The sequence below is a fragment of the Hesperophylax consimilis genome, chromosome 12 (assembly GCF_061612785.1).
Source record: "Hesperophylax consimilis isolate HC1 chromosome 12, BYU_Hcon_1.0, whole genome shotgun sequence".
Classification (NCBI taxonomy): domain Eukaryota; kingdom Metazoa; phylum Arthropoda; class Insecta; order Trichoptera; family Limnephilidae; genus Hesperophylax; species Hesperophylax consimilis.
The window spans coordinates 30,690,723-30,717,242 of record NC_142847.1 but is presented as its reverse complement, the minus strand read 5'-3'; the positions used below and the strand labels follow the sequence as shown (position 1 = coordinate 30,717,242).

At 33.3% G+C, this 26,520-nt stretch overlaps 1 protein-coding gene across 1 annotated transcript in view; it reads right to left on the bottom strand.

Annotated features, from left to right (window-relative positions):
• The window catches only part of rho-5 (rhomboid-5), a 216,834-nt gene that overhangs the window by 34,899 nt on the left and 155,415 nt on the right, over window positions 1-26,520 (bottom strand). Inside the window, exons 4-6 of the mRNA XM_089638330.1 lie at window positions 15,597-15,800; window positions 15,020-15,233; window positions 8,378-8,584 (exon numbers count right to left, since the gene is read on the bottom strand). Coding sequence (XP_089494456.1) covers window positions 8,378-8,584; window positions 15,020-15,233; window positions 15,597-15,800 — 625 coding nt within the window. The remainder of the gene's footprint in view (window positions 1-8,377; window positions 8,585-15,019; window positions 15,234-15,596; window positions 15,801-26,520) is intronic.

Here is a 26,520-nt window from a genome sequence, read left to right as displayed (position 1 = left end):
TAAGGAGATATTAGCGTATTCCGAAAGGCTTTGAAAAATATATTCAAGGGGGGGTGGGGAAGGAAGCACAAGGGGGGAAGTCGGGGACTTTTGTAAAAATACATGTCTAAAGGTCTTCTTACATCTGTGAAAAATTCAGTTTCCGGGGAATTAGTTCCGACATTGGGTCTTTTTTTCCCTTCATTGACTGGGCTATTAGTGATATTAAGCAAATTAACTTCGTGACATCAAGCAAATTAACTTCGTGACATTAAGCAAATTAATTTCGTGACATCAAGCAAATTAATTTTGTGACATTAAGCAAATTAAATTCGCGATATTAAGCATGTTAACATTGTGAAATTAAGCAAATTAACTCGTGATATTTACAAATTAACTCCGTGATATCAGCAAATTAACTTGGTGATATCAGCAAATTAACTTCGTGGTATTAAGCATCGCGAAATATTAATCCGAATTTATCACGAAATTACCTACAGAGATTTTTATACCCTCATGATGTTAATAATTTCTTCAAGGAAAACAATGTTGCGGTCACCGCTACTCTACTACAAACGAATCCTCGTTGAAAGCTAATTTTCATCAACCATTGAACAAAATAGCTCTATGATTGTAAACTAATAAAAATTGTTCAAAGACCGTCTAAATATAAAAAAAATCCCACCAAGCGTAACGTTATAATTTACGCGTTCATAGATTGCATTGATTGAATTATTTCATGAAAATCACAGACATATGAATGATGAAAATACACTATTTGCAAGTTATGCTTTACTTTATTTGTTTGAGCCCATTCATTTATTTTTATTTTTATGCCTTTCTTGAAAGAATTGAATTTGTGTACGGGAAAAACAATTTATTCATATTTATATTGCGTATGTACGAGCGCAAACAAATAATTCGTATTAATATGTTAAAGCGTCCAAGAAGATTATTTTGCTATAGAAATCCATCGAATATAAGACGGAATAATATTAAAGTTTTCAAGAAGCAATAAACCGTGGTGAGAGTTTGATATTACAACGGATAAATTATGAAAGGGTGTTCCTTTTTCATAATGTAACATGAAGGACACATAAATACGCATTTTGGAGGACCTCAACATACAATATAATAAGTTTTATCCCCTGTAAGGTGCAAATTTATGTTTATTACCCTATAACGTTGCCTATATGTTGGGGGAGGTGAAATTAACAAGCATTTCGTGTATATTGTGTGTACACACTGTATACATCCAATACTTTGCGATCGAAAAACATTTTAACTGATGGGATTTTTTAAATAACTACATCTTTTTATATTTCGATTTTGTTTTAAATGAATACATGAATGAATTAATGAATGGTTGAATGAACGAATGAAAGATTTAATGGAAGATTGCATGTTTGCCTGAATTAATAAAAGAGTGAATGAATGATTGATTGATAGAATGAATGAATGAAAGATTGAATGGATGATTTAATGATTGAATGAATAAATGAAAGATTGAATGAATGATTGAATGAATGAAAGAAATATTGAATGATAAAATAAATATATATTTACTGATGGGAAACATAATATGAAGTAAGGAAAGACGTACGCCTTCAATACTCATAAACGGTGAGTTCTAGCGTCAAGAAATTTACGTAGCATTTTCAGTCAGTGAAAATATTTTAAGTTGGCAAAACTATTTCCGCCGAGAGCAATTAATAGAACATTTATAATAAATGTATGTTAAATTTTAGAAGCCACAGTCAAATCCCTTAATTTTAGACGCAACAATCAAATACCTTAATTTTAGACGCCACAGTCAAATCCCTTAATTTTAGACGCAACAATCAAATACCTTAATTTTAGACCCCACAGTCAAATCCCTTAATTTTAGACGCAACAATCAAATCCCTTAATTTTAGACGCAACAGTCAAATCCCTTAATTTTTGGCGCCACCGTCAAATCCCTTAATTTTAGACGCCACAGTCAAATCCCTTAATTTTTGACACCACCGTGAAATCCCTTATTTTTAGACGCCACAGTCAAATGCCTTAATTTTTGACGCCACAGTCAAATTCCTTATTTTTAGACGCCACAGTCAAATCCCACAGTCGACGAATAATGTAGTGGTACAGTAATGTACCAAATTACTGATTACCAAACGGCGTTGCTGGGAGTTATCCTTAGGAGATAGACATAAACCATCGCGGACTTTTATGTAAACCTTTTAAAGATATACAATTCCGTAGTATATTATTGTGATTTATCTCATACGGTTTAGTCAGTGTTAGCAATATAAGTGCCGAAAATATATTTTTTATGACTTGATTACCAAACATCGACTTTTCCATAAATATTATATGCATGTATCATATACATAAACCTTCCGGAAGAAATGCTCTAAATGATAGTGAAAACTCTATCGAAATCCGTTGCGTAGTTTAGAAGAACTAAGCCTACAAACAGAGAGATGCGGAGAGCTTTTATTTTATATTTTTTAGAGTTATTCGTTAAGAATCGTCCTAATGGCCGTGGCTTGTTTATTTTCATAAAACTCTTCATTTGTTTTAACGTTTTTTATTATTTTACAATGCAAGCGGATGAAAAATATTTCATTCGCCAATCCAAGCGGAGGAAAAATATTCCGTTCGGCATGTTGTTCGTGGAAGACAAAATGTTGAACAAGACCCGCGGGAAAATACGTATTTGCAGTTGCATAATTATTATTGTAAGGAAGGTTTGAATGCTGCCGTTTCCTATCAGAACCAGAACTATTCAGAATATTTCATCTTCATTTTAAATTCAAAACGAAATATTTACGTCTTGGAATATAATGGTTGCATTCGCAATACATTTGTTTTTGTTTTATTGTAGAATTTTAATACAAATATTTTTGATACTGTTGATTGTACGTAGGTACCTATCTATAAATTATCTACAAAATGAATTCATATTTATAAACAGTGGCCTTTAAACTTCCTGGCCCCCAAGAACGAGCACATCGAAAAAGCTTTTATTTCTTGTGATCGTTCCTAAGCACTACTGCAATAGCCAATGAATATTGAACGGAGGTCCACGTCAATTAAATTAATCATATTTAGTTTACGTGAACTGTTGTACAGTTTGTTTGCTAAAGTGATAATATACATTGTTTCTACTTTAAATTACTGTCAAAAATAAAACCCAAGAATAAGTAATAAGTAAGCCGTCTTTAAAGTACGGTCATTCCTCTTTTTCTTTTAAATAAAGATCATTACATATTTTGATTTGAAGCGGAGAATCGTATTATTAGCGAAACTGGCATCTACATAAAGATTACCCAATTCATTTATACAAAAATAAGAATAAAGTGGGACCCTAAACGCTTCCTTGGGGTACCCCAAAACTAATTGGCAATTGATTGCTGAGACAGTTATTGATTTTTATATTTTGTTTAGAGTTTGGCATGTAGTTTCAAGTAATATTAAGTTCATTACCATTTATTCCAATGTTTGATACGCAATAGTTTGGAATGTGAGACGCGTCCATAAAAGTATGTTTCTAATTTTCTTTTATTTAATAAATCAAAACCAAAATTTCCTCTAAAATCACGAGATTGGTAAGTAGGTACCTACTTAAATACCCACCCACTTAATTATAAATCATAAATGTTTTACGTTAAACTTTTTTAATTTCAAATAAGGATTTGTGCAATTTGTTCAAAGAAATATTACTATCTCGATCACAATTATTTTTTAACTTTCTTTAGGCCGGTACGTAAGTACCATAATATTATTCTGGTTAGACAACTCGTAGTAGGAACCACGATCGCGCGAAAGATAAAAATGTAGTAACCAACACGGCCGTAATCTTGAACAGGAAACGGAATGTAACAAACAAATTTACCCATAGATGCAATGCCAAATGGTTGAGTTAAAACAGGACATCGCTACGCTTAGTCAATAAGATAACCCAACTGACAACCTAGGAGAAGATTAATATAAGATAAAGAACAGTAAAATACCGCAACTCAATGCTTCGCAACATACTGGTACGATTGTAGTTCCAAGCCGCATTATGCAGGGTTAAGATGGACCTGATAATTTATTTATTTATTTATTTACGCCCTAATGGGCTTTTAAAAAGTAGTTAATAAGTAATACAGTTGTGTTACATAGTTTACAATAAATTATGATTTTTGATTAAATTAAGGTAAATTCAAATTAATAGTGTGGATTACGGAAAGCTAAATATGTAGGAATATATAAATATAAAAACAAAAGTGTATTCACTACGGAGTTGTGAATTCATAATCTCAGTAAAATGATTAAAAAGATTTCGTTTTATAACTAATACGGAATCTTTAAGCATGTCTACAATATTCCCAAATTTATTGCCAAAATGATGTAGTCTATTTATAGGTGTATGAGCTTCATAGTTGGTTTTAAAATTGTCACAAAAAATGTAGCACTTTGCCTCGTATTTCTAGTCGGTACGTAAAATTTTATTTTGGAGAGAATTTCAGGGTTGTCAATGGAATTATTAATAATTTTATTTAAAAGTACAAGGTCAGAGATGATCCGCCTATCTGATAGCGTTATTAAGTTAAGTTGTTTCATCAAAAGAACATAAAACATTAATATTTTGAATTGGAATATATTCAGTTCAAAGTTAATAAATCTTAGAAATTTGTGCTGTACCCTTTCAATATTGTCAGAATGCGTTTTATACAATGGGGACCAAATAGGCGAATTATACTCTACTGGCTTCTTACTAAAGAAGTGTACAATGTTTTCAAACATTCAAGTGACTTGAAATCACTCGCCGTTCTGCATATGAAATAAGCATTTTTATAGCTCTCTTTGTTGTATCATTTACATGCAGAGTGAATGTTAACTTTTCATCAAATATAACACCTAAGTCCCTGATCTGAGCGACTGATGTCAATAGTACATTATTTAAAGAGTATTCATGAGTAACATGACTTTGGATTTTACGAAAATCAATAACTTGGCACTTTTGAATATTAAGAAATAATGAGTTGATCACACACCAATGATACAATTTATCCAAATTAGATGGTAAAATATGGCAATCCTCTATTCTACGTATCATTCTAAATATTTTCAAATCATCAGCGAAGAGCAGAACTTGTACATCTTTAAATACACTAACAATGTCATTTATAAATAATAAAAACATAAAAATGCCAACCTCCGATATGAGAGATCATACGAAAAAATACAAATAGCTAACGAGCGTGCACCGATAAAAATTGAGTATTGATAATTTATTAAGAATCTCTACAAATTATTTGTAATCCGGTTAAAATGGGATTGAAGGCCCTTGAAGAATGAATTGATAGGTTTCCTGTTAAATTTTTAGCGAAAAGAGATCACGGTTCCAGAACACGTGTTCATAAAAATGATTATATTTTCGCATCTCGTCATTATATTATTATCAAGGAAAAATGCAGGTGCATGAACAAGTGTTTCGATGTATCAGAAATTTACTAAAAGTTTATCAGAAAACGGCCCGCAATCTCGTTTTTCACCGGATCACGAATAATTTGAAGAGATATTTAATAAATTAGCTTTACTCATTTTTCCCGTGTAATGATATTAAAGATATTTCAAACAATAAAAAAATATATTAAAAATTAAACCATGGTGAAAAAATCTGTGCACATAGAATTACTTCAGGATATTGTATTTATTTATTATATTTTATCTACTGGTACCAAATGTGATCAAATATTTGGTTGGCAGGTAATTAGAAATAAGTCGATCTAACCTTCTAATGGTATTTACTTACGCGTCGATGGTAAATACGCTATAAAATGCTTACTTACAACCGATATTACCTCAGCTTTAAAGCTATTTTATACCAAACTTTAAAAAACAAATACAGGTAGTACTAATAATAATAGAAATAAAAATCCCACTATTATTTTTTTATTTATTTCTTTCTAGAGAAATCCCGATGAGTTACAAAACTCATTGTGTATTTTTCTCCCATCTCAAGAATAAATACGTATACTATTACGCTTCGAAAGATATCACAATAATTTTATTCAATTTAAGTGCCTGCTTACTAACAAATTTAATAATCACCATATTTTACCGCGTCCCAGACAGATTAATCAATTATTAATAATCTTTATACTGCATTGTCTTTGCAATATTGAAATAAATGTTCCAATTCCCATTGTTTAAAAGCCATAGCATGTTTCAAGTAAGTACATTGAAAAATAAATTTCTCCTAGTTTAGCCCACAAACCCATATGTGTCAACTATAATATATAATAATATAGAGTGTGCTGAAGTAGACATTTTCGTCGATAATTTTAAGATTATAATTCAGAAAAATGTTATGATGTTGCTAAAAAATTTGGTGTTTTATTATTTTGCTATACAAAATAATATAAAATTTCAAATTATAACAGTGTGTAAAATTATATATGTTTTTTTCTTAATTATTCTACTACACCATAAGGTGAGCTACAGTAGCAGTGTTTATGGGAGGAGTATTTATTATATATACAAAAAGAAAATAATGCTTAAAAGGAGATGTGTAAAAGGAATGTGTATTACTTGTGTCTCTATTTGTCTTTTTTGTGTCTTGCTTCTCTTTGTATTATTTGTAATTTGAGTGAGCTTTTATGTAATTTTTTTTGTGTTAAAATCTTTATTTAGATGTTTGCGATAAATGCATCCTATATCTGAATAGATTCTTGTAATTATATGTGTATTAACTGCGTTTTTATAAGTTAGGACATCTGTAAAAAGCCAATGTAAATAAATAAATTTGGCCTTGGCATACAAACCTTGCCAAACGCGTATTCATGGATACTAAAAAATTATTTCGTCTCTCGAAATCTTCATCATTGTTTTGTCTACATGAAATACTTCTTAACCAATGTTTTTTTCCGATATAGTTACTCAACCCTTTAGCAGTCAAAATAAACATACTTAACCCCATTCAAGCCGACAAGGGGCAGCATACGCTAGCGATAAGCACAATCGAAGGCTGTGTTACTTAGAATCAAACGGTTAGCATCTCAAATATGATTTAAGATTTTCACGGCCAAAAGTATTTTTGATATTTAATATTTTTTATTTTTATTTTTGTTATCAAAAAATAATACAACTGCCCTGATGATGGATACTGCAACGCTGTCCGAAACGTTGGCTAAAGAAGGAGTTAGCGCAACACGGCATAACACCCTTAAAACAAATAACAAAAAAGGTAAGTATCTCGATTATGATTACATAACTCTTTTCACGTAGGGATACAATTGGCTTTGAAGTGATGCAAAAGTAAATGATAAATTATAATCTGTGCAGTATCCACAATTAAGAATTCTAGTTTAAACATAAATATCAGCATTTTATTTATGTTTTTACAATAGTTTTTAATGTTTAATTTTTTAAATCCCGCCCTGTGACTTAGCGGTATTTGTTCTGTCAGAACCCGCCGACCAATCACAGGGCGTTTAAGTCTCTCAGGTTTTTAATAATTTTTAAATGACGAATGCTGCCTTTTGAGAGCTTGGACTCTTCGGGAATTTCTCCAATGTAGGCGCTCCCGCGGTTTAGTGTTTCCCTGAAGTTTTCTTGTTTCCTTTCTCCAGTACAAGCATTTAAAGATAAGTGTTCACTCTCTCCCCCCTATTGATTTTTTTAATTAACACTAAGCCTATTGCACCCTTCCGTGGAAACACTAGACATCGGTCTACTTATGGTCTTCTTTTTTTTTGCGTTGTTGATAGCTTTACTGTCGTCTGTTTCTGTTAAAAGCATCATCCACGAGAAAAAGGGAGACGTTCTGTATATATAATATATAATAATATTAATATATTTAATATGGTGACCGGGCATCTCATCAAAATGACAATTCAACACACCTGCAAAAAGTGGTATAAAGTCATGAAAAGTGATGAAAAAAAACTAACCATTAAACCAAACATTTCTTTTATCACTCTTAATGACTCTTTATCACTTTTTAAAAGTGTGTTGAATTTCCATTTTGATGAAATATCATGGAACCATTTTTCTTAAAATTTTCTACTACCACCACAGTAAGCGGAAAATGATGCTTGTGCCGTGATTGAGGACTTAGCCAGCCGAGCAATTGAACGTACGGCGCATGGTTGGGACCTAAACGCAATGCCAACTCAGCCACTGACCGGAGAAATTAATTAATATCATTCCTCAAAATATCAATAAGGAAACATGAACACTGATAACTGTAAGTTTAAAGATAATGAATCAACCTAATTTTTACCGTTTATCCCATATTTTTAAGTTCTATAAATTTGGCATATTATGGTAAGCGATCGCTCAAACGTTTTTGCAAACTTGTCATAGTATGCCAAAAATCATTCGAGTGGTTATCAGTGGTGAAGAATAAAAAAAAACTCACCGAACAATCCGCTTTGCTGCTCTGCACGCATCCCGAATCGTCGTTCCTGATGCAGCACGCCGTGTCTCTTTCCCTCTGCTGGCCCTGGGCTACCTCTCTTACGATGGTAGCATCTCTTCTCATGCAGGGCGCAAACTTGGCGCCCAGGTGGATCAGGTCGGCTGCACGGGGGCCGAACCAAAAGTTAGCCGGCTCTTGGTACTCGACCTGTAAGATTGACCATTTTGTTAAGTGGGCGTATTTTGTTTGAATGTTAAAAAATATTTAATTTCGTGAAAACGATTTTTTTTTCAAATTTATTTATCCATGATTAGAAGGATTTATTTTTAAAATCACGGGGAGAAAAATTACTAATATTGAATATTGCTAATTTATTGAGAATTTCTTAAAATAATTCGATATCCGGTAAAAACAGGATTGCACTCCCTTAACAAATAAATTGATCCTATTGAAGAAGGTTTCCTAAGAAAATTTTAGTTAAATACGAATATACAGGTTTTCCAATAAGAGGTGTTATTTTAAATAGCCCGCTATTTCGGTAGATGTTACTTTGAAGCTGTCAGTTTTTGACATTTGACAAGTAGAAACTACGCCATTAATAAAAATGGAACGATACACGCTTCAACAACGCATTGAAATTATTAAAATTCATTTGAGTGAATCAAATGCAAATCATCTTGAGTAATGAGGCCCATTTCCACCTCGGTGGCTTCGTCAACAAGCAAAATTGTCGCATCTGGGGCTCAGAAAACTCAAGAGTTATTGTTGAAAAGCCTCTCTATCTTCAACGTGTGACTGTTTGGTAAGGTTTATGGTCCGGCGGAGTCATTGGAGTTTAATTTTTAGAAAATGAGGCTGGAGCAACAGTTACGGTGAATGGATTGCGCTATCGAGAGATGATTAATGATTTTTTATGGCCGGAATTCAATGGTATTGATCTGGACAACGTTTACTTTCAACAAGACGGCGCTACGTGCCACACAAGCAACGAAATCATTGATCTTTTACGATTGAATATCAAAATAACACCTCTTATTGGAAAACCCTGTATTATCCGATGTATTCTTAAAAATTCTATTATTTTCGCATTTCGTCATTGTATACTATCAAGGTATCAAGACGAATGCAGATGCATGAACACGTGTTCCGATTAGTTGGGAATTATCTAAAAGTTTATCAGGAAACGGCCAGTATTAATAATAATTTAGCCGGATTACCAATAATGTGAAGAGATTTTTAATAAATTAGAAATACTCATTTTTCGTCGTGCACACACTGCACAAACTGATAGCTGGTTGATTTTATGCCCAGCTTAATCTTTTTGATTCTTCTCCCTACAACACAGATGATTATTTCCATTCGTAGAAAAAATCCTACTTACTGCACTCTTAAATATGCGGTGTCAATTCAAATGAAAAACAAACCGTCTTAAAAAATCTCCCCACATTCTGAACGACCCTAATTTAAATTAAAACTAGTCTAAAATAATTAAGCTTGAAAAAAGGCTGTTTTGCCTCTAAAAACACTTAAAAGAACAATTCCCACTTTATTATATTTATGTATTTACTGAGAACACGTTTCCAAGTGTATAATTAAGAATTAAGGTTTATCTGAACCATTAAAGCCTCTGGCCTTCCATTGGCCTGATTTATTACAGCAAAAAAAGGATATTTGAACCCATTTAACCTTTTTTTAAATGCTAATTGATGAAAAAAATATGCAGAAGCACTCTTAGTTACAATTAGTAATTCCCCGTGGCTCGAATTTGTTAAAAAATAAATACCCCAAATAAATACATTAACGTTATTATTTATCCAGTAGGTACTTCGGAATGCAAAAATATCCTATAACGTAGGTATTGATTTCAAAAGCATTCACAATTTCTCTAGAGTTTTAAAAGAAGTTTAATTTACGTCGTAGAAATTTTAAAATATAGATATATTTATACTACATGGCAAATCGGTTCAAAATTTGATTCTCTTTGTGACTTTGACATACTTAGGCATTTAAGAAAGGTTCAGAAAAAAATATCGTATGAGGTTTTTTGTAGACGTCTCAAATATTTATTTCGCGAGAAATTTAACTAAAAATGATTTATGTGAGTTTACCTAACGAAATTAGTTAAGATATTCCATAAATTTATGAAGCTATGGCTTTAAAATTAAATCAAAGTCGTAATTTTATATTATAACATCACGAAATTTTAGGTAGTCAAACGCTGAATTTATTGAGAAAACAAATTGCCTTGAACACGAATTTGAGAGGCGGGTGTGGGTACCGCCGCCCCGGGAAAAATTAATTGGATAACCAAAACCTCTGTCATAAGTCTTAGCAGGGGTGCCCTGGTTCACGGTGGGAGGATTGTCTAGGACAGAGATGGGCAAACTTTTAAGGAAAGGGCCAGATAAAATAAAAAATTATCTAGGCGGGCCGGAAAATTTTTTTAATAAAATAATTTTTTATAAGTGATATGAGTAATTTATTTTTGAATTTTTACACCATGCATAATATTGAGTACATTATATGCTAAAATGGTAAAAAAGCAAAAAAAATGATTATTCCATAGAAGAGTATGAAGGCGTATGTGACAGATAAAACTGTGGCTGAGCTTCTAAAAGTTTATCATAATCTGGTAAAAACTGGGATGAGCTGATTCGCAGTAGTGAAGCTAAATGGTGGTCAGTCAATCGGTTTCTAACACTGTTTTTGCGAAGCTTCATAGTAGAAAACACCTGTTCACAGATGTAGGAAGATGCAAACATCGCAATTATCTTCTGAGCGTGAGATTTCAGGTTTGGGAAGCTTGATTTTGACAGGTCCTTGTAGAACTCAATTTTGGAAACGTTGAGAAACAGTTGCTTCAATTCAGTGTTACATTGCAACTCAATCAATTAGAGCTGCAATTCTGGTTTGACTGATTCACAATCCATATTAAATGGCATGCTGAAAATGTCCAGGTCCTGTTCTATAACTTTAAAGTCTTGGAATCTTCGTTCAAATTCTTCATAAAGATATTTCACGCTTTTCTCATAGTTCTTAAGTTGGTCCTCCCTAATTGCAATAGTTTTTAGTCTTGGAAATTGGGTAAAGTCTTTCTTGACTAGTTGTTTAGAAAATAGATTCAATTGCATTTTGAAACTCCTGATATGACCCCTAATATTATTGATTAATTGATTTCTTCCTTGGAGTTTAAGGTTCAATTTATTGATGTGACTGAGAAGATCTGTAAAAAATTCAAAGTCTGAAAGCCATACAATATCTTTCATATGTTCACATTCGTCCATTCCTTTTTCTTCCATGAAAGAGATTATTTCGTCTTTTAAATCACAAACTCGTTCGAAAACTCGTCCTGCACTGAGCCACCTTACTTTAGTGTAGTAAAGTACATCAGAATACTCAGACTGCAATGAGTCAAGAAACTCTCGAAATTGTCTATGATTGAGTGCTCGTGAACGAATGCTTTTAACAAGCTTAATAACAACATCAAGCAAATGTCTCATGTCTAGAGCAGATTTACACAGAGCTTCTTGATGTATGATACAATGAAGAAACACAGCTTCGTTCCCAGGAAATGATTCCTTAAACATGCCTACGAAACCAGATTTCGTCCCTGTCATATTCGGTGCTCCATCAGTAGTGATGTTACAAATTTTGGTCAAAGGTACTTTCAAAGACGTGATAGTTTCTTGAAATTCTTGAAAACTGTCTGATCCTTTGGTCGTTCCCTTTAATGAACGCATGCAAGCTAATTCTTCAGTAACACAAAAGTTGTCATCAACACCTCTTATAAGTATCAGTAACTGAGCTGTGTCAATTATGTCCGTACTTTCATCCAACGCAAAAGAACAGAATTTAAACTCGCTTATCTTTGACTCTAGTTGTGAGACAAACTGCTTATCAATTACTTCAATTCTAGAAGAAATTGTTTTTCGAGACAAACTTACTGTCTCAAAATCCTTTGTTTTGTCAGGACACAAAATGTAACATACTTAGATCATACAAGTTTTTAGAAATTCACCATCAGAAAATGCTTTGTTACTTTTTGCAATATTGTATGCTACAACGTAACTGGCATGTGTAGCTAGCTTTTGAGAACAGCTTTGTTTTTTAAAAATATTTTGCTGACCTGACAGTTTCTTACGTAGAACTTCTGCTTTTTGCTTCCGTTCCTCTTCGGTCATAGTTTCATAAGTGGCGTTGTTATGTTTTGTCATGAAGTGTCGTGAGAGGTTGAATTCCTTAAATACCGCTACAGCTTCATTGCATATGAGGCACACAGGTTTATCCTTAATATGTGTAATAAAGTATTTCCAAGTCCACTCATCTTTAAAAATACGACATTCTGAATCAACTTTACGTTTTTTACTTGCCATTGTAACGATCAAAAATGTCAAAAACACTACCAAAAAAGCACAACCATAGAAACACAAGCCAGGCATACAGCCGCAGAGGTGACTTGACACTGACTACGCACGCGACGTCGCGTCGTGACTGTCCGAACTACACTGATGAACATTGAACGATTGAACACTGACCTTGACAATAGAGGAAACGAAAATGGTAGCCCCCGATTCGTCCCGAACTTAGCCGAGCAACACACGCATTGCACTTCACATCGCCATGCATTTGCCATGCTACCGATCTGCAAAGCGCGAGGTTGTGTGCAAACTAATATTAGATGCAATAATACCGTACGTAAAACACAATGAGAAGGAATCTGTTAAGTATTCTATTCTATCTACGTAGAAAATACATTTTGTTCAATTGGTAAATTGTGGTAGGGTTATTCAAAACAATGTCGCGGGCCGGATTGACTAGCCTGGCGGGCCGGACTTGGCCCGCGGGCCGTACTTTGCCCATCACTGGTCTAGGACATGTGACGGGTCGATTTGGAGAGACTGGTTGATGGAGAACTTTTTTTCCTCTCCAGTAGTACTCTCTCGATCCATGCAACATAGTGGGAGGGATGAATTCAAACGTCCGTCACTTTTGGAAACACTTTCTTTCCTAAAAAAATCCCACCACACAGTATCCCCAAAGATGACACAAGCCCTGAGGGAAATTATTTTTCTTATTGCCTCTTGTGTAGCGCTAATGTAAAAAAAAAAAACTACCCAAGTATTCCTGCAATGCTCTGGCACATTTCAGAGTGTAGCTGAACTAACTAAACTAACGAACCATCACGCCATTTCTCCGCAGGGGTAGGCAGAGAGGACGAACCGCCAAACAACTCGGTCTTGGCATACACTTCTTGCCTCATTCACATTCATACAACGTCACATACGTACTCTTCTATTATTCTGAGTCCGTCCCCGACTTCTGCTACCATTCGCATTTATGTCATACACTGTCTTACACTCATCTCTTCGATCATTCGCTCTACATGTCCAAACCATCTAAGCATCCCTTTCTTAATCTTACTCATTACGCTTACATCAGCCTTGCACTCTTTGCGGATCTCCAGCTGTAGCTTTCAGGTAATAAAGAAGTGTTTCTCGTAAACATTATTTCTGTCAATGACTTACCAACTTATTAACTTGACCGGTCAGTGGTTGAGTGGGCATAGCGCTTGGGTCTCACCCGAGCGTCGCGTGTTCGATTCCTCGGCTGGCTAAGTCCTCCATCACAACACAAGCAACATTTTCGGCTTTCTGTGGTGGTAGTAGGAGATTTTCAAACATTGTTGGGTTATTCGTAACCTGGGAATGTTTGTCTTTCTTTTTAAATAAAGTTATTAGAATATGCTTTCTAAACTCATCCGCTTGCCACGAAGATTCTCTCGTAGAACTGTTTCCTTTCCTTTAATGACTTTTTGTTTTCGACTACATTCAGTCCACCGTTAAATGAATTTCCAGAAATCACTTTTATGTCACAGTCCTTAACAGCCTTTCCGTCTGACGCAAACTTGCTTCCAAGTACACAAACTCATCCACCCGTCCGCAATCACTCCACGCTTGCCTTTCAGTTGGCATGGAAGCCTCACCGTCATGGGGTTGGTTTCAAAAATTCTATCTGGACTGCTGGCCGTGCATGATTACTTCGGATTCTTTTTAATAGCCACTACTGTGTTTAGCCCACCGTACATCATAAAGACATACATCATCGGCGTCAAAACCTTTGAAGATTCCTGACGACCTCCAAGAAACGTCTGCACTCCCGTAGGTCTTTTATGTATTTGTATAAGGCTGCAGCGTTTGCCTCCACATAGTTCAGCCACCTAACATTCCTTCGTCCAGATAATACATTATTTATTGAAAATTTTATGCGTATACTTTCTTTAATGTCCATATCCTTATTTGGTGCATTTAATGCACTTATTGATGAACTTTGCTTCAATGTCCTTATCTTTATCATAGTTATCCATCTTCTCCAAATATTAAACTCATCCTCATAGTCAGTTCGGTTGAAAAAAATCGGTTGATACGACGTCGCAACACGTGTATAAATCCTTTTATTTTCGCATTTCATCATTATTTATGATCAAGGCAAATTCAGGTACATAAACACGTATTCCGATATATCAGGAATTTACTGAAAGTTTATCGAGAAACGGGATTACAAAAATTTGAAGAGATAATATATAATAAATTAGCAATAATTACAAAACCATTAAAAAAAATCAATCATAATCAAAGACATCACCTGCTGCAGACTCAAACTAGTGACCAGGACTTGGCCAGATCTCTTAACCCTGTCGATGCCGACGGGCCCGAAGCCGTAGCAGAACAAAGCCGCCAGCAAGACCAGCAGCTGCGCTATGGACACCCAGTAGGTAAAGTAAGGTCTGTAGTCGCGCATGTCATCCAGCTGCTTCTTCACGGGGTCTTGTAGCACCATGGATTTGCGGACGGAACGACTGGAATCAAAAGACAATAGTGAAGGAATTTACAGAGATGTTTATTAATGCAAATGAGGATAACGAGGTGGGATGAGGTCCACCAAAAAGTAGATAGATTAAAAAATAATCAAGTGGTCTTGACCCTAGAGTCTAGACTTTAGAACTTTAAAGAGACATTTGTGTTTGCTTACATGATGTATTTTACAAAAGTGTGCGACTATCTCGACCTGATGTGATTACCTCATTAACATTAACATTTATGCCACTCATCCGCACTAACTCTCTATGATGCCACGAGTTTGATGTTCATGAGCGGCGCGGATGCCTTCTGGCCATCCTATAGTGGACATCACAAAACAGTATGTTAATTAATACACTCACCCGCACAAACTCCCTACGATGCCCATTCCGAACTGCCTCCTGTCCGAGTTGTCCGCCAGCCTGTTCATGAGTGGCGCGGACACCCGCTGTCCGTCTCCTACAGGGGGCGCCGCGGGCACCTGCTGCTCCTGAGGGCGCCTCACCCAGGCGCCCGGTCTTCTTTCTACCACCTCCTCGTCAGCCCGGTCTTCGATTCGAAATGTTCTGCAAAAGATAAGAACGTTGGTAATTTATTTTGGACTCAATTTACGTAAATACTGGCGCAGAGGCGCTAATGAGTAGTAATATATCGTCTAAATACTTTATCGCCAAACAAATTTCAGGCCAAAATGAACACCACTTAACACCACGTTCAAGAAATACACACGAAACAATATCAATAAATACAACGAAAAATGCAAATGAAACACAAATGAGAATTTAGATAACCTAGCTATTTACAGATCACCCTCGTTCAATGACATCTAAGCTTTCCTGGAAAATCTAATTGTAGAGATAAAAAAAAAAAACCAATGATTACCCATAATATATGCTGATTGGGGACATAAATATAAATACGAGAAATAATGCATAGACAATGCGACGACTATTAATGTGCTATGGTGGAAAGTAAGTTGATTTCCAATATTAATTCTCCAACTAGGGTACAAGAAGTAGTTATATATATACCAGAAACATAAAAAATTCAAAAACACTTGTAATGCGTAGTACAATCACTGACCACTACACCACTGCAATCAGTATCCCGAACTCAGAAACCAAGTTACAAACAAAGTTATCGGTTATGAGGCTTTATTAAAAAATGATGTTAATAAAAAAATTGGAAATATGTATGTAAGAAAACGTAAGCTAATAATGCTCTAAACTATTTTATTAATGAAATCAATACACGCATAATGGAACATTTAATAATAATACTCATTTCACACAGTAAACCACAACTGACTCCGTGGATTAATAACGATATTATTAAATATATACATCTACAAAAAATTGCGAAACGGAAACCACTGAACGATGCTAAATAGCAAAACTATTACCGATAATGTAGAGAGCGCAAAAACAACTGAACTGACATAAACTAAACTGAACGTAATACTGGCAGATTCAAACGCATTTAATATCGGAATTGACTAAAACTGACCCTCAAACAATTGCATGTCATACTAATCGGTACTTTTCATCTGTTCTAAATCTATCTAAATCTAAATCTAAATCTAAATCTGGCTCTAAACTAGCAAAAAATATTTTAAAAGAGACACAGAAAACTAAAGACTCTTTAGCGTCGGCAATTAAAACAAACGAACGGACTACATCATTTCATCATTTGGGATTAAACTAACTACTGTAGAAGAGATCATAAACATAATCAACAACAATACATCCAAAGTGTCCAGATAGTCTCCACACACAAATAATTAAATATAAATTTTCAGGTTTCTGCTCCGCTGTTACATAATTATAATTTAAAATTTGCTTCCCGAATATTTCCATATCACTTCGAACATCAATAACTATCCCAATTCACAGAAGTGGACAAAATTTCTCGTGTAAAGCTATAGGCCAATATCACTATTAAGCGCGATATCTAGAGTTATTGAAACATTTTTCAAAACAAGGTTAAGCGAATATTTGGAGAATCATAAATTCTAACCAGTCGAGCAGAAGAACGGATGATGCCTTCGCATATCTCACGGAGATTATTGCAGGAAATATGGACCGTGTCAACAAAAATATTGCCCTATTCCTAGACCCTTCGACAAAATATCCCGAAAAATACTGTTACAGAGACTGCAAAATATTGGAATAACGGGAAAGCTTTTCGCTGATACAAAGTTATATATCTAGTAGATTCTAACCATCGAGAATTAATGAGGTTATTAGCAATTCACTAGAAAATAAATTTGGAGTGCTACAAGGATGTACACTAGGGCCCCTTCTCTTTATTATATATATATAAACGAACTCTGTAATCAACAAATGGGTGGGAAAATTATGACGTTCGCAGATGATGTAGTTATATTGTTTGAAGGAGATGATTGAAAAGAAACACGCCACTTTGCGAACACATGTATAAACAGAGAAACAGCAGCTGGACAACAATTTGCTTACATTAAACAAAAAAAAACCAAATACCTAACATTCAGCGCTACTATTGCAAGACAACCCCAAACACCTCACCATCTCACAATACATAAAATTAACTGTAGCTTTTTTATTTATTTTTTATTATTTATATATCTTGCTAGAACAATCCCGATGAGTTATAAAACTCATTTTAGGACGAGAGGAACTTACAATACATAGGTGGTAGTTTATAGTTACAATTATATTTTAATATTTTGTTTTTAAAATTATAAGTTTCACACACAGAAATATGAATATTGAATTATACTGACAATAATTTATTCCAAGGTTATGGTTATGCTCTACATCAATTCTTCCTGTGTGAGGTACTATTTTATACTATATTTAATAATTCACGGCCTTCGGTAATTCAAACATCCGTCCGAGGTGTAATTTTCACCATTCGAGCACTGAGCTCATAAATAAACCACTCACTAGCTGACTGAGCTGCACTGAGCACACTGTCACCTTTATTGACATATTGCAACAATAACCGGTCATGTGACATTTTGGGACGGGTACATTGGGTAGGTAGGATATGAGATTTCCTATCCACCAACTCTATTGCGTGAATATAGATTGCGCACACCGTTTCAAATACTTATTTCTTTGCGGGAAATTTAAAAAAACACAAGACGTAAAAAATATATACTATGGGCTGTGTAACTCAATCATAACTTACGACTTCAGTGGATCACCCCACCAGGAAAAACAATATTACACCCGTTATAGAATGCACAGAAATCTATTTTACTTGATATTATAAAGAAACTTTTCAGATATATCCAAGCGACGATCTCGTCAATGCACTTGATGTTCGACAGTGTTTTATAATTTTTATTTATTTATTCTATCTAACTTCTGTTCACCAAGTCCTAACTTTTAACACAAATAATTTAAAGAGATTCTTAATATATGAATTTTTTTTAGAGTGTAAGTTATCCGCGTGTAAGTTCTTTTGTGTTTGAAGGAAATGCGTATGAAGAGCAAGATGGCATTTTATGAATTGTGTGTATTCTTTATCTGCGGCACGTAATTCATTAATCATTACACTTATTTAATGGAAAAGCACTAGTAAAAAGACGAGACAATACCCTAAAGCTTGAATCTTAGTCGAGAGTGAAGCAGTCGTGCACAAAATTATGCTTCGTGCGGCCCTGGTGTGTTTCACAGACCTGCGGTTAAATTTGTCCTATCAAATTTCTAAAATAAAGTGAGAATCTTAACGACATAAGTAATGCAGTTGTGTGAAAACGAGAATCGATGCGCGGACCTGCGTAATGGACGGACCTACGGTCGACTTTGCCCTAGCAGGCCTAGAAAATCGATCTTTCCGTGGGGATTATTTTAATTATTTGTGATGAACGTATTACTAAAATCTCAAATATTTCTAGAGGGATCCCTCGGGAAGTTATTAATTAATCGTCACGAAAAATAAAATTTGGTGCTTACCACTAATTTTATAGTTGAAAAACGTTTTATAAATTTTAAAACCTTTTTGAATAAAATATTTTTAAGGTAAGGTCCTTTTTTATTTATCTTAAATATAAATAACTTACATCCGTAGAGACCCCTTTAGAAATATTTGAGATTTTAGTAATGCGTTCATCAGAAATAATTAAAATGTGAGAGTCGAGAAAACTCCAGTTATTAGACTCTTATGTCGCCTTAATCAAAAATTGATGTCTCGTTAACGAATGCCGATTTTCGTTAGATGAATAATTGAAAATCATCGTCCAACGATTCAACAAATTGTTTTAAAATAATTTTAATTGAATTTCAAAAGTTTCCTTCAAGTATTATGAGCATCAAATTTCAATTAGCACTTTGGAACCGTTGAATAAATAAGGTCAATATATACCTCCAACAAACACATTTTCCGACAGTTATTCTCTAGAAGTAAGACGAAACGGCTGTTAGAATCATTATTTTGTACTGTAAACAAAATTAATTTATAATTGAATTTCACGATAAACAAAAAAGCTTGTTTCTTATTGGTAGATACTACGAACAAAGTAAGTTTATATAACATATGATTTGAAAAGTAAATAACTTACCTAAAATAACTTTGTTAATTATTATACCATTGTAAAATGAATTAAGTAATACGTTTAGCAAAATTAATTTGATTTACCCGTTTTCGGAATAAATTAATTGTTTTTCACTGAAATAATTTATTTGACGAGTACAGGGAGAAAAATTAGTATTGCTAATTTATTAAGAATCTCTTCAAATTATTGATAATCCGTTTGAAAACGGGTTTGAATTCTGTTTCCTGATAAACTTTTAGTGAATTTATAATATCGGAACACGTGTTCATGCACCTGCATTTGCCTTGATAATATATAATGACGAAATGTGAAAATATTAGGAATTCAGTTCTCGTTCTACAAATCATTTTTCTTTCTTTCCATGGAACGAACAATATGGCTTTTTGTCTTTTATGACAGTTTATTTGACATTTCAAAGGTAAATTGAAAAAATAAGTTAAATATAATGATAACGTCTTACTACCAGACGTTAACTAGTAATTCTAGTGAACAGTAAACTTCGCGTTCAAAATATTAAGGACGGGTTGTTTCGGAGAATTTGAACAATTCATCAAATTTCAACGTTCATTTCCGGGTTCTGTGAAAGTCCTATTCAAGTTCTGTTATTATATCATTATAGGCTAGTTGCTTGACAAAACTGAAATTAAAACAGAACTTGAAAAAATCTTGCACAGAACTGGAAAATGAACGTTGAAATTTGATGAATTGTTCAAATTCTCCGAAACAACCCGTCCTTAGTTTAAGTATTTAATAAATCACAATCAAAAATTTTCTCAATAATCATAAGATTTGAAAGTAGGTACTTAAATACCTACGAATTTTCGAAATCATAAACCTTGTATTTTAAGTATTTTTTTTTATTATTCTTTATTTTTGCATTCACCCATTAGGATCTTGGCCATATACAATTAACATTTTTCTTATTAACAATATCATCATAAACATAACATAATGTAACATAAATAAACAAAACATAACATAAACACAACATAACATACTTAACATAAACGGTACAGAGCTGGTAACAGTAGGTTATCACAAAATTATAAAAATAGGAACCTGTGTACAATATAAGTGGGCGCTTTTCGTTATTTAACCAAAGATTTTTCTAAAAGTAGTAGCGTTTTTTTTTAACAGAACTATGAAATTGGCAATCTTATAAACAAACATAGCACATGGGAGTAAACAAATGTGATTATAAAACATAAAAATTAACATAACACAAACATACCATGAACACAACATAAACATATCATAACATAACATACACGTAACATGAACATAACATATCATAACATAACATAAACATATCATAACATAACATACACATAACATACACATAACATATCATAAACATAACATAACATAAACATAACATAACATAAACATAACATAGAGTATAACATAAACATAACTTAACAAAAACAATACAGAGCTGGTAATAATAGGTAATTACAAAATTATAAAAATAGGAACCTGTGCACAATGGTAGTTTTTTTGTTATTTAAAAGAACCGATTTTTCCAAAATTAGAAGCATTATTCTTTTAAAAACAGTACTATTAAATAAATATAAACAAATACAATAAAAGAACATTTAAAAAAAATTCAAATATGGAATCTCGACAATTCTTGTTAAGGCAAGTAGGTACCGTAATATTGAAAAATGAATCTTTATTGAACCAAGTCAAAGTTAGCCATCTAGTCAAAGTAAGGTTTACTTGAATAATAAAGTAGATGCAGCAGATTTTCGAAAACAGAAACGTTTTACAGAAATACACAAATAGACGACTTTCAAAACGGCTTTTGTTAAAACAGGATTTTGCTAAGCTAAGCCAAATAGATTGTTTTATTTAAGTTATTTATATTTTTACTGGTAAATAATTTATCGATGCACTCTGATATTTTTTATTTAATTGCTATTACGTTATTAATTATTTAAATAATAATAATACTGTTGAAAGCAGATGCGATTATCTAAAGTTGACTAGACATATTTGTTTAATTTTAAAATTAACAAGGTAGATATCAAATTGTGTGTTTCATATATTGTTCACCAAATATTTATGAACCAAAAGAGAGAAAACTTCGACGAAGTTGTAATAAAGATATTTAAATAAAAATACATCTTTTATAGGTAGTACAATGTTTGTAGAAAATGTGTTTAAGAAGGTTGGCTCATATAGGCATTTTAGAAAACAAACTGCATTGGGCCGCTAGTAAGCTCGTGACGTAGATCGAAGTCCAGTTGGAGTCCAAGGGAATGCTTTCTTTCACTTTTTACTAGATATATTGTTTTATTTTTTGGCAAATCTAAGTTTAAATTAACTCGAGCTCATGCTTGTACACACGAGTCGAATTAGAGAAAATAAAATGTTGTATTTTAGCAGTAAATATGTGGTAATCAGTAGTGAATGGTAGAAAAGTCGGGAACACCCGAGTAAGACTTACGCATTATCTCTGCAGTGAAATGATATACCGAGTCGAATTAAAGTGGATATAATGTATTTTTTTAACAGTGATAATATAGTGTACAGTAGTTAGTGATGAGTAGAAAATGTCAGGAAGGCCATAAGAAAATATGGCGCGATCACGTAAGACAAATACTTATTACAATACAATTATATTATTTCCACTTTAACTTCACCAAGTTTTCAGGTACGCTAGAATTCACAACCTCAAAACTTTACTCCAAACCATTCATAACCCCGGGTAACGCCGGGTACGTTTCAGCTATTGAATATAATTTATGGTATATCTTTCCACGCACTTATGTTGGTTTGTACATACCAGTACATCAATATTACATACAGTTTTATTTTATTGTTATTTATTTATTGCGGTATTTTAAGTAGTTACATAGTTATCTATGTTCTAATACAATCCTTATATACATATACGTATAATTATAGTAACACATTTCAAATGAATCAATCACATATTTTCGCAATTTAATTTTAAATGTTTTTATGTTTTCTTCTGATTTTATTTCTTCTGGTAGCTCTCCAAATATCTTCAACGCTCCGTACATCAATGACTTTTGACTCTGTGTTTTTTTCCTGAAGGGGAGTCTCAATTCATTTCTTTTCCTCGTCTCATGTGTGTGTTTGTTCTGTAGTTTATCAATTTTTCTTAGGAATTCACTAGACGTATGGCCATTGATTATCTTGTAGATTAAAAATATGGTATTAAAGTAAATAATTAGTTTAAATGACAAGATATTTAACTCCCTCAACATGTTCTTAATTTTTGTGTATCGATTTTTCTTCAATATGGTTCTCATTGCTCTATTTTGTAGAATTGTCATTTGTTTCATTAAACCGTCGTTGGAAAAGAATAGAATGCTGCTACAGTAATTTATGTGTGGTACAATAATTGCGTTGTACACATTTTTACTGGAAACAGTATTAAGGAATCTTCTTATTCTTCCCAACAGTGAGATTTTTTGGCAATCTTTTTAATAATTTGTTTTGTATTTTGAGCAAAAGTTAATTTGGAGTCAATTATTACTCCCAAATATTTCATTTCAAATACTTCTTTCAATACTTCACCGTCTATCAATATGTCTTTTTTGGCAGCCACCTCTGGCCTGGAGCCTCAAAGTACTTAAGAACCCTTGAATTTATTTGAAATTATTGCTATGGTTGACCTATTGGTTTACATTATTTATCTCACGAGAACGGGTCGTTTATATGACTCGTTCTTGAGTTCAATAGTTTGGCTGTGGAAAGATATTCGTGTTTCTTCCCTTCTACAACATGTCTACAAATGGGTCTTGAAGAGACTCATTTTCACAACATCATCTTCTCAAAAAGATCCTACGCACAGCATCCCCAAAGATGACATAGGCCCTGTAGATATTATTCCATTTAGCTGCAATGAAAAGAGTTTGGGCAAGAGGAAGGTGGGGAAGTACCCGACTATTCACATATGGTCACCAAATACGGTTAAAGCCATTTTAAGAAACGCTTCGATTCCAAAACGTGGTCTTTCACGATTTTCACCAAGGCGATATTGAGAGTGCCACCTCTGTTCTACCACCATGTGCGACTCTTTGTATAAATACAATTATTCTCAACACTTCCTTGTTATGTTAACTAAATGAGACTTTCAATTTGAAGTTCAAAATTCACTAGTTAAATTATTAGCAAATAAAAGTTTATACGAACAAAGGCATAATGTTCCATATATTTATCAGAATCTTAAAATTTTCTCAGTAAGATCAATTCTGTGGTATAAAATTGTATTTCAGCATATTAATAGCCCTATATACATAAATAGACTGGACCACACTTACAATACTCGTTTTACGTTAAATGAAGGACTAATTGTACCTAAGCATTTAAACAAATATGGACAAAGAACACTGGACTACATGATACCTAGTTGCTTAAATATGTTACCTGCTGAAATAAAAAAATGTACAAATGTAAAAACAAATATTATGTTGAAAAATTGGCTCGCTGAAAGAAATAGTTTGTATTAGAGTCTAATACAAACTATAGGTAGATACTATCACTGCTGTGTATATGTTTTTATATTTTTAAAACAAATTGTTATTTTTTATTTGTTATCACTGTTGTCATTAAGTAAAATATATTTTATCTTTTTTTAATATTTTTTATGTGAAAAGTTGCTACCGACAAACTACTCAAAAGTAGTTTATTGGAACTTTTCTGTTTTTTCTGTATTTTATTTTATTATTTACTGTATTATATATTTTTGTCTTGCTTTCTTTAAAAAAAAAATGTCTTCAAAGGCGATATGTACAAGGCGCTAATAAATAACCTAGATTCTAAATCATCAATGCATACGTTGTGATGAAAGGCTTTAAATCACAGTGAAAGAAAAAACAGATAAACCATAGCTGCAAGAAAATATGCAAATTATTTATGAAAACGGACATGCTAACGACATCTGGCGGAGAAAGAATTGATCCAGCTTGCTTGCAGTAGACTCCTGTAATAGTTGAAATTATATCGAGGTTCTAAGACGAAAGCAGAGAGGTCGTAAAATCGTCTAGGACTAGACAGGGCTTCCCCTTTTCTAGGCCTAAAAACAAATATTGAATTTTGTCAACCAATAGATCTGAACAAAGAGCTATAAAATTTTGAGTAACCAATCAGTGAACGAAGAGGCGTACACCAAATACAGACAAAGGAATGAACTGTGGATCGGGCAATAAAAAAAGATAATTAATGGCTTCTTCTTTCCCACAGAAATTAGAGGTGAACGCACTTTAGGGTCAACATCGACTTTCAAGGTGACAAACTCCTGGAAATGTTTACAATAACTGAGACGTTTATGGGGTATCGAACCATTGAAATCGGGTGCTTGGAAGTTTTACAAGTTGTAAAGCGCACACACAAAAATGCAATGAAAAAAATTATAAACGTGATAGTATAAAAAAGGACGGGAAAAGCGAAGGAAAATCACTGGCAGAATTTTCAACTGTAGTACAATTATTTATGATAGAAGGAGGGTGTCATGTTCGATAACAATCGTACTAAAGAGAGGTGAGAGTTTTGGAAACAATGGAAATTAATCGTTATCAATTTAAGATGAAACGGACATATTGGTAAATCAATCTTGAATGAAAATCTCGCAAAAAAAATAGACATTTTAGAAAAGTGCGGCGACCGAATGGAAGGAAAATACAGAGATTTTAGCTGCTACGAAGGTCCTAGGGACGTGAAAATCGAGTATCAGAAGAAGACAGTAAAACTAAACATATATCGATAGATTAGATTCAGGAAAAGTAGACATTTTCATGATTATTAGGTTAGATATATATTAGAGTTACCCAATATTACGGAGGGATCGAAACAAGATAAAAGGTTGGCGGTCTCATGTATATTTTGAAGGATAAACAATCGGAATTTGAACATGATTTTTATTTACGTTAAGGTAATAAACGATTAGAAAAGCGATTAACTTTAACGTTGGTCTTATGAAGTATTTAGATTAGTCAAAAGAGATTAAAATTAATAGGTTTGAAATTAAACTAAATTTACGAGTCTAGTACCAAAATTTTAAACATAAACAGATGTCAATGCATATGTTTTATGTGAATCCTGGTATGAGAAAGATAGAAAATTGGGCGGAGATTGGGTCAGGCAATAAAAATGACAGATATCCCAGAGTCTAATTAGGTATATCTCCCATAGAAGTGTGGAAAACTATATATTAATTAATAATAAATGAAGTATGAAATTTCCCAGCAGACCACACACATCGGGAAAAGTGAAGAAAAGATAAAAGGAAGGGTAAAGAACGGAGATAGGAAATGATCCATGTGGAGAAAAGCGATACAATTCGAATTTATCCGTGAAATTAATAAATACGACTTGGAAAATGAGTAATTATAAGAGTCATGAGAAATGACATAAGAATCAAGAAGAATTTGTGCGAGAAAACGTCGCGGATAAAAATAAAATTCAAAGATAAAGGAAAAACTCAAATCTGCGTCAGGGAGATAGAAAGTACGGGTGGAAATGGAAAAGCTCACATAAGTAACAATAAAATTAAGTAAAATTTAAACAAATCGAAATTCAAAAATGCGTAGTAAAGATTTCGACATGGATTTAAACAATTTTCGCACGAGATGCATAAAATTGAGATCTGTATATATGTTATTGAGGACGGACCTATCGCGAATTGAGAAAAAAAAGGAACGCAAAATCATGAGATTTTAACTACATTTTTGTATGAACAGAGGACAAAGGGAGCTTGGGCGATTAACACAGAC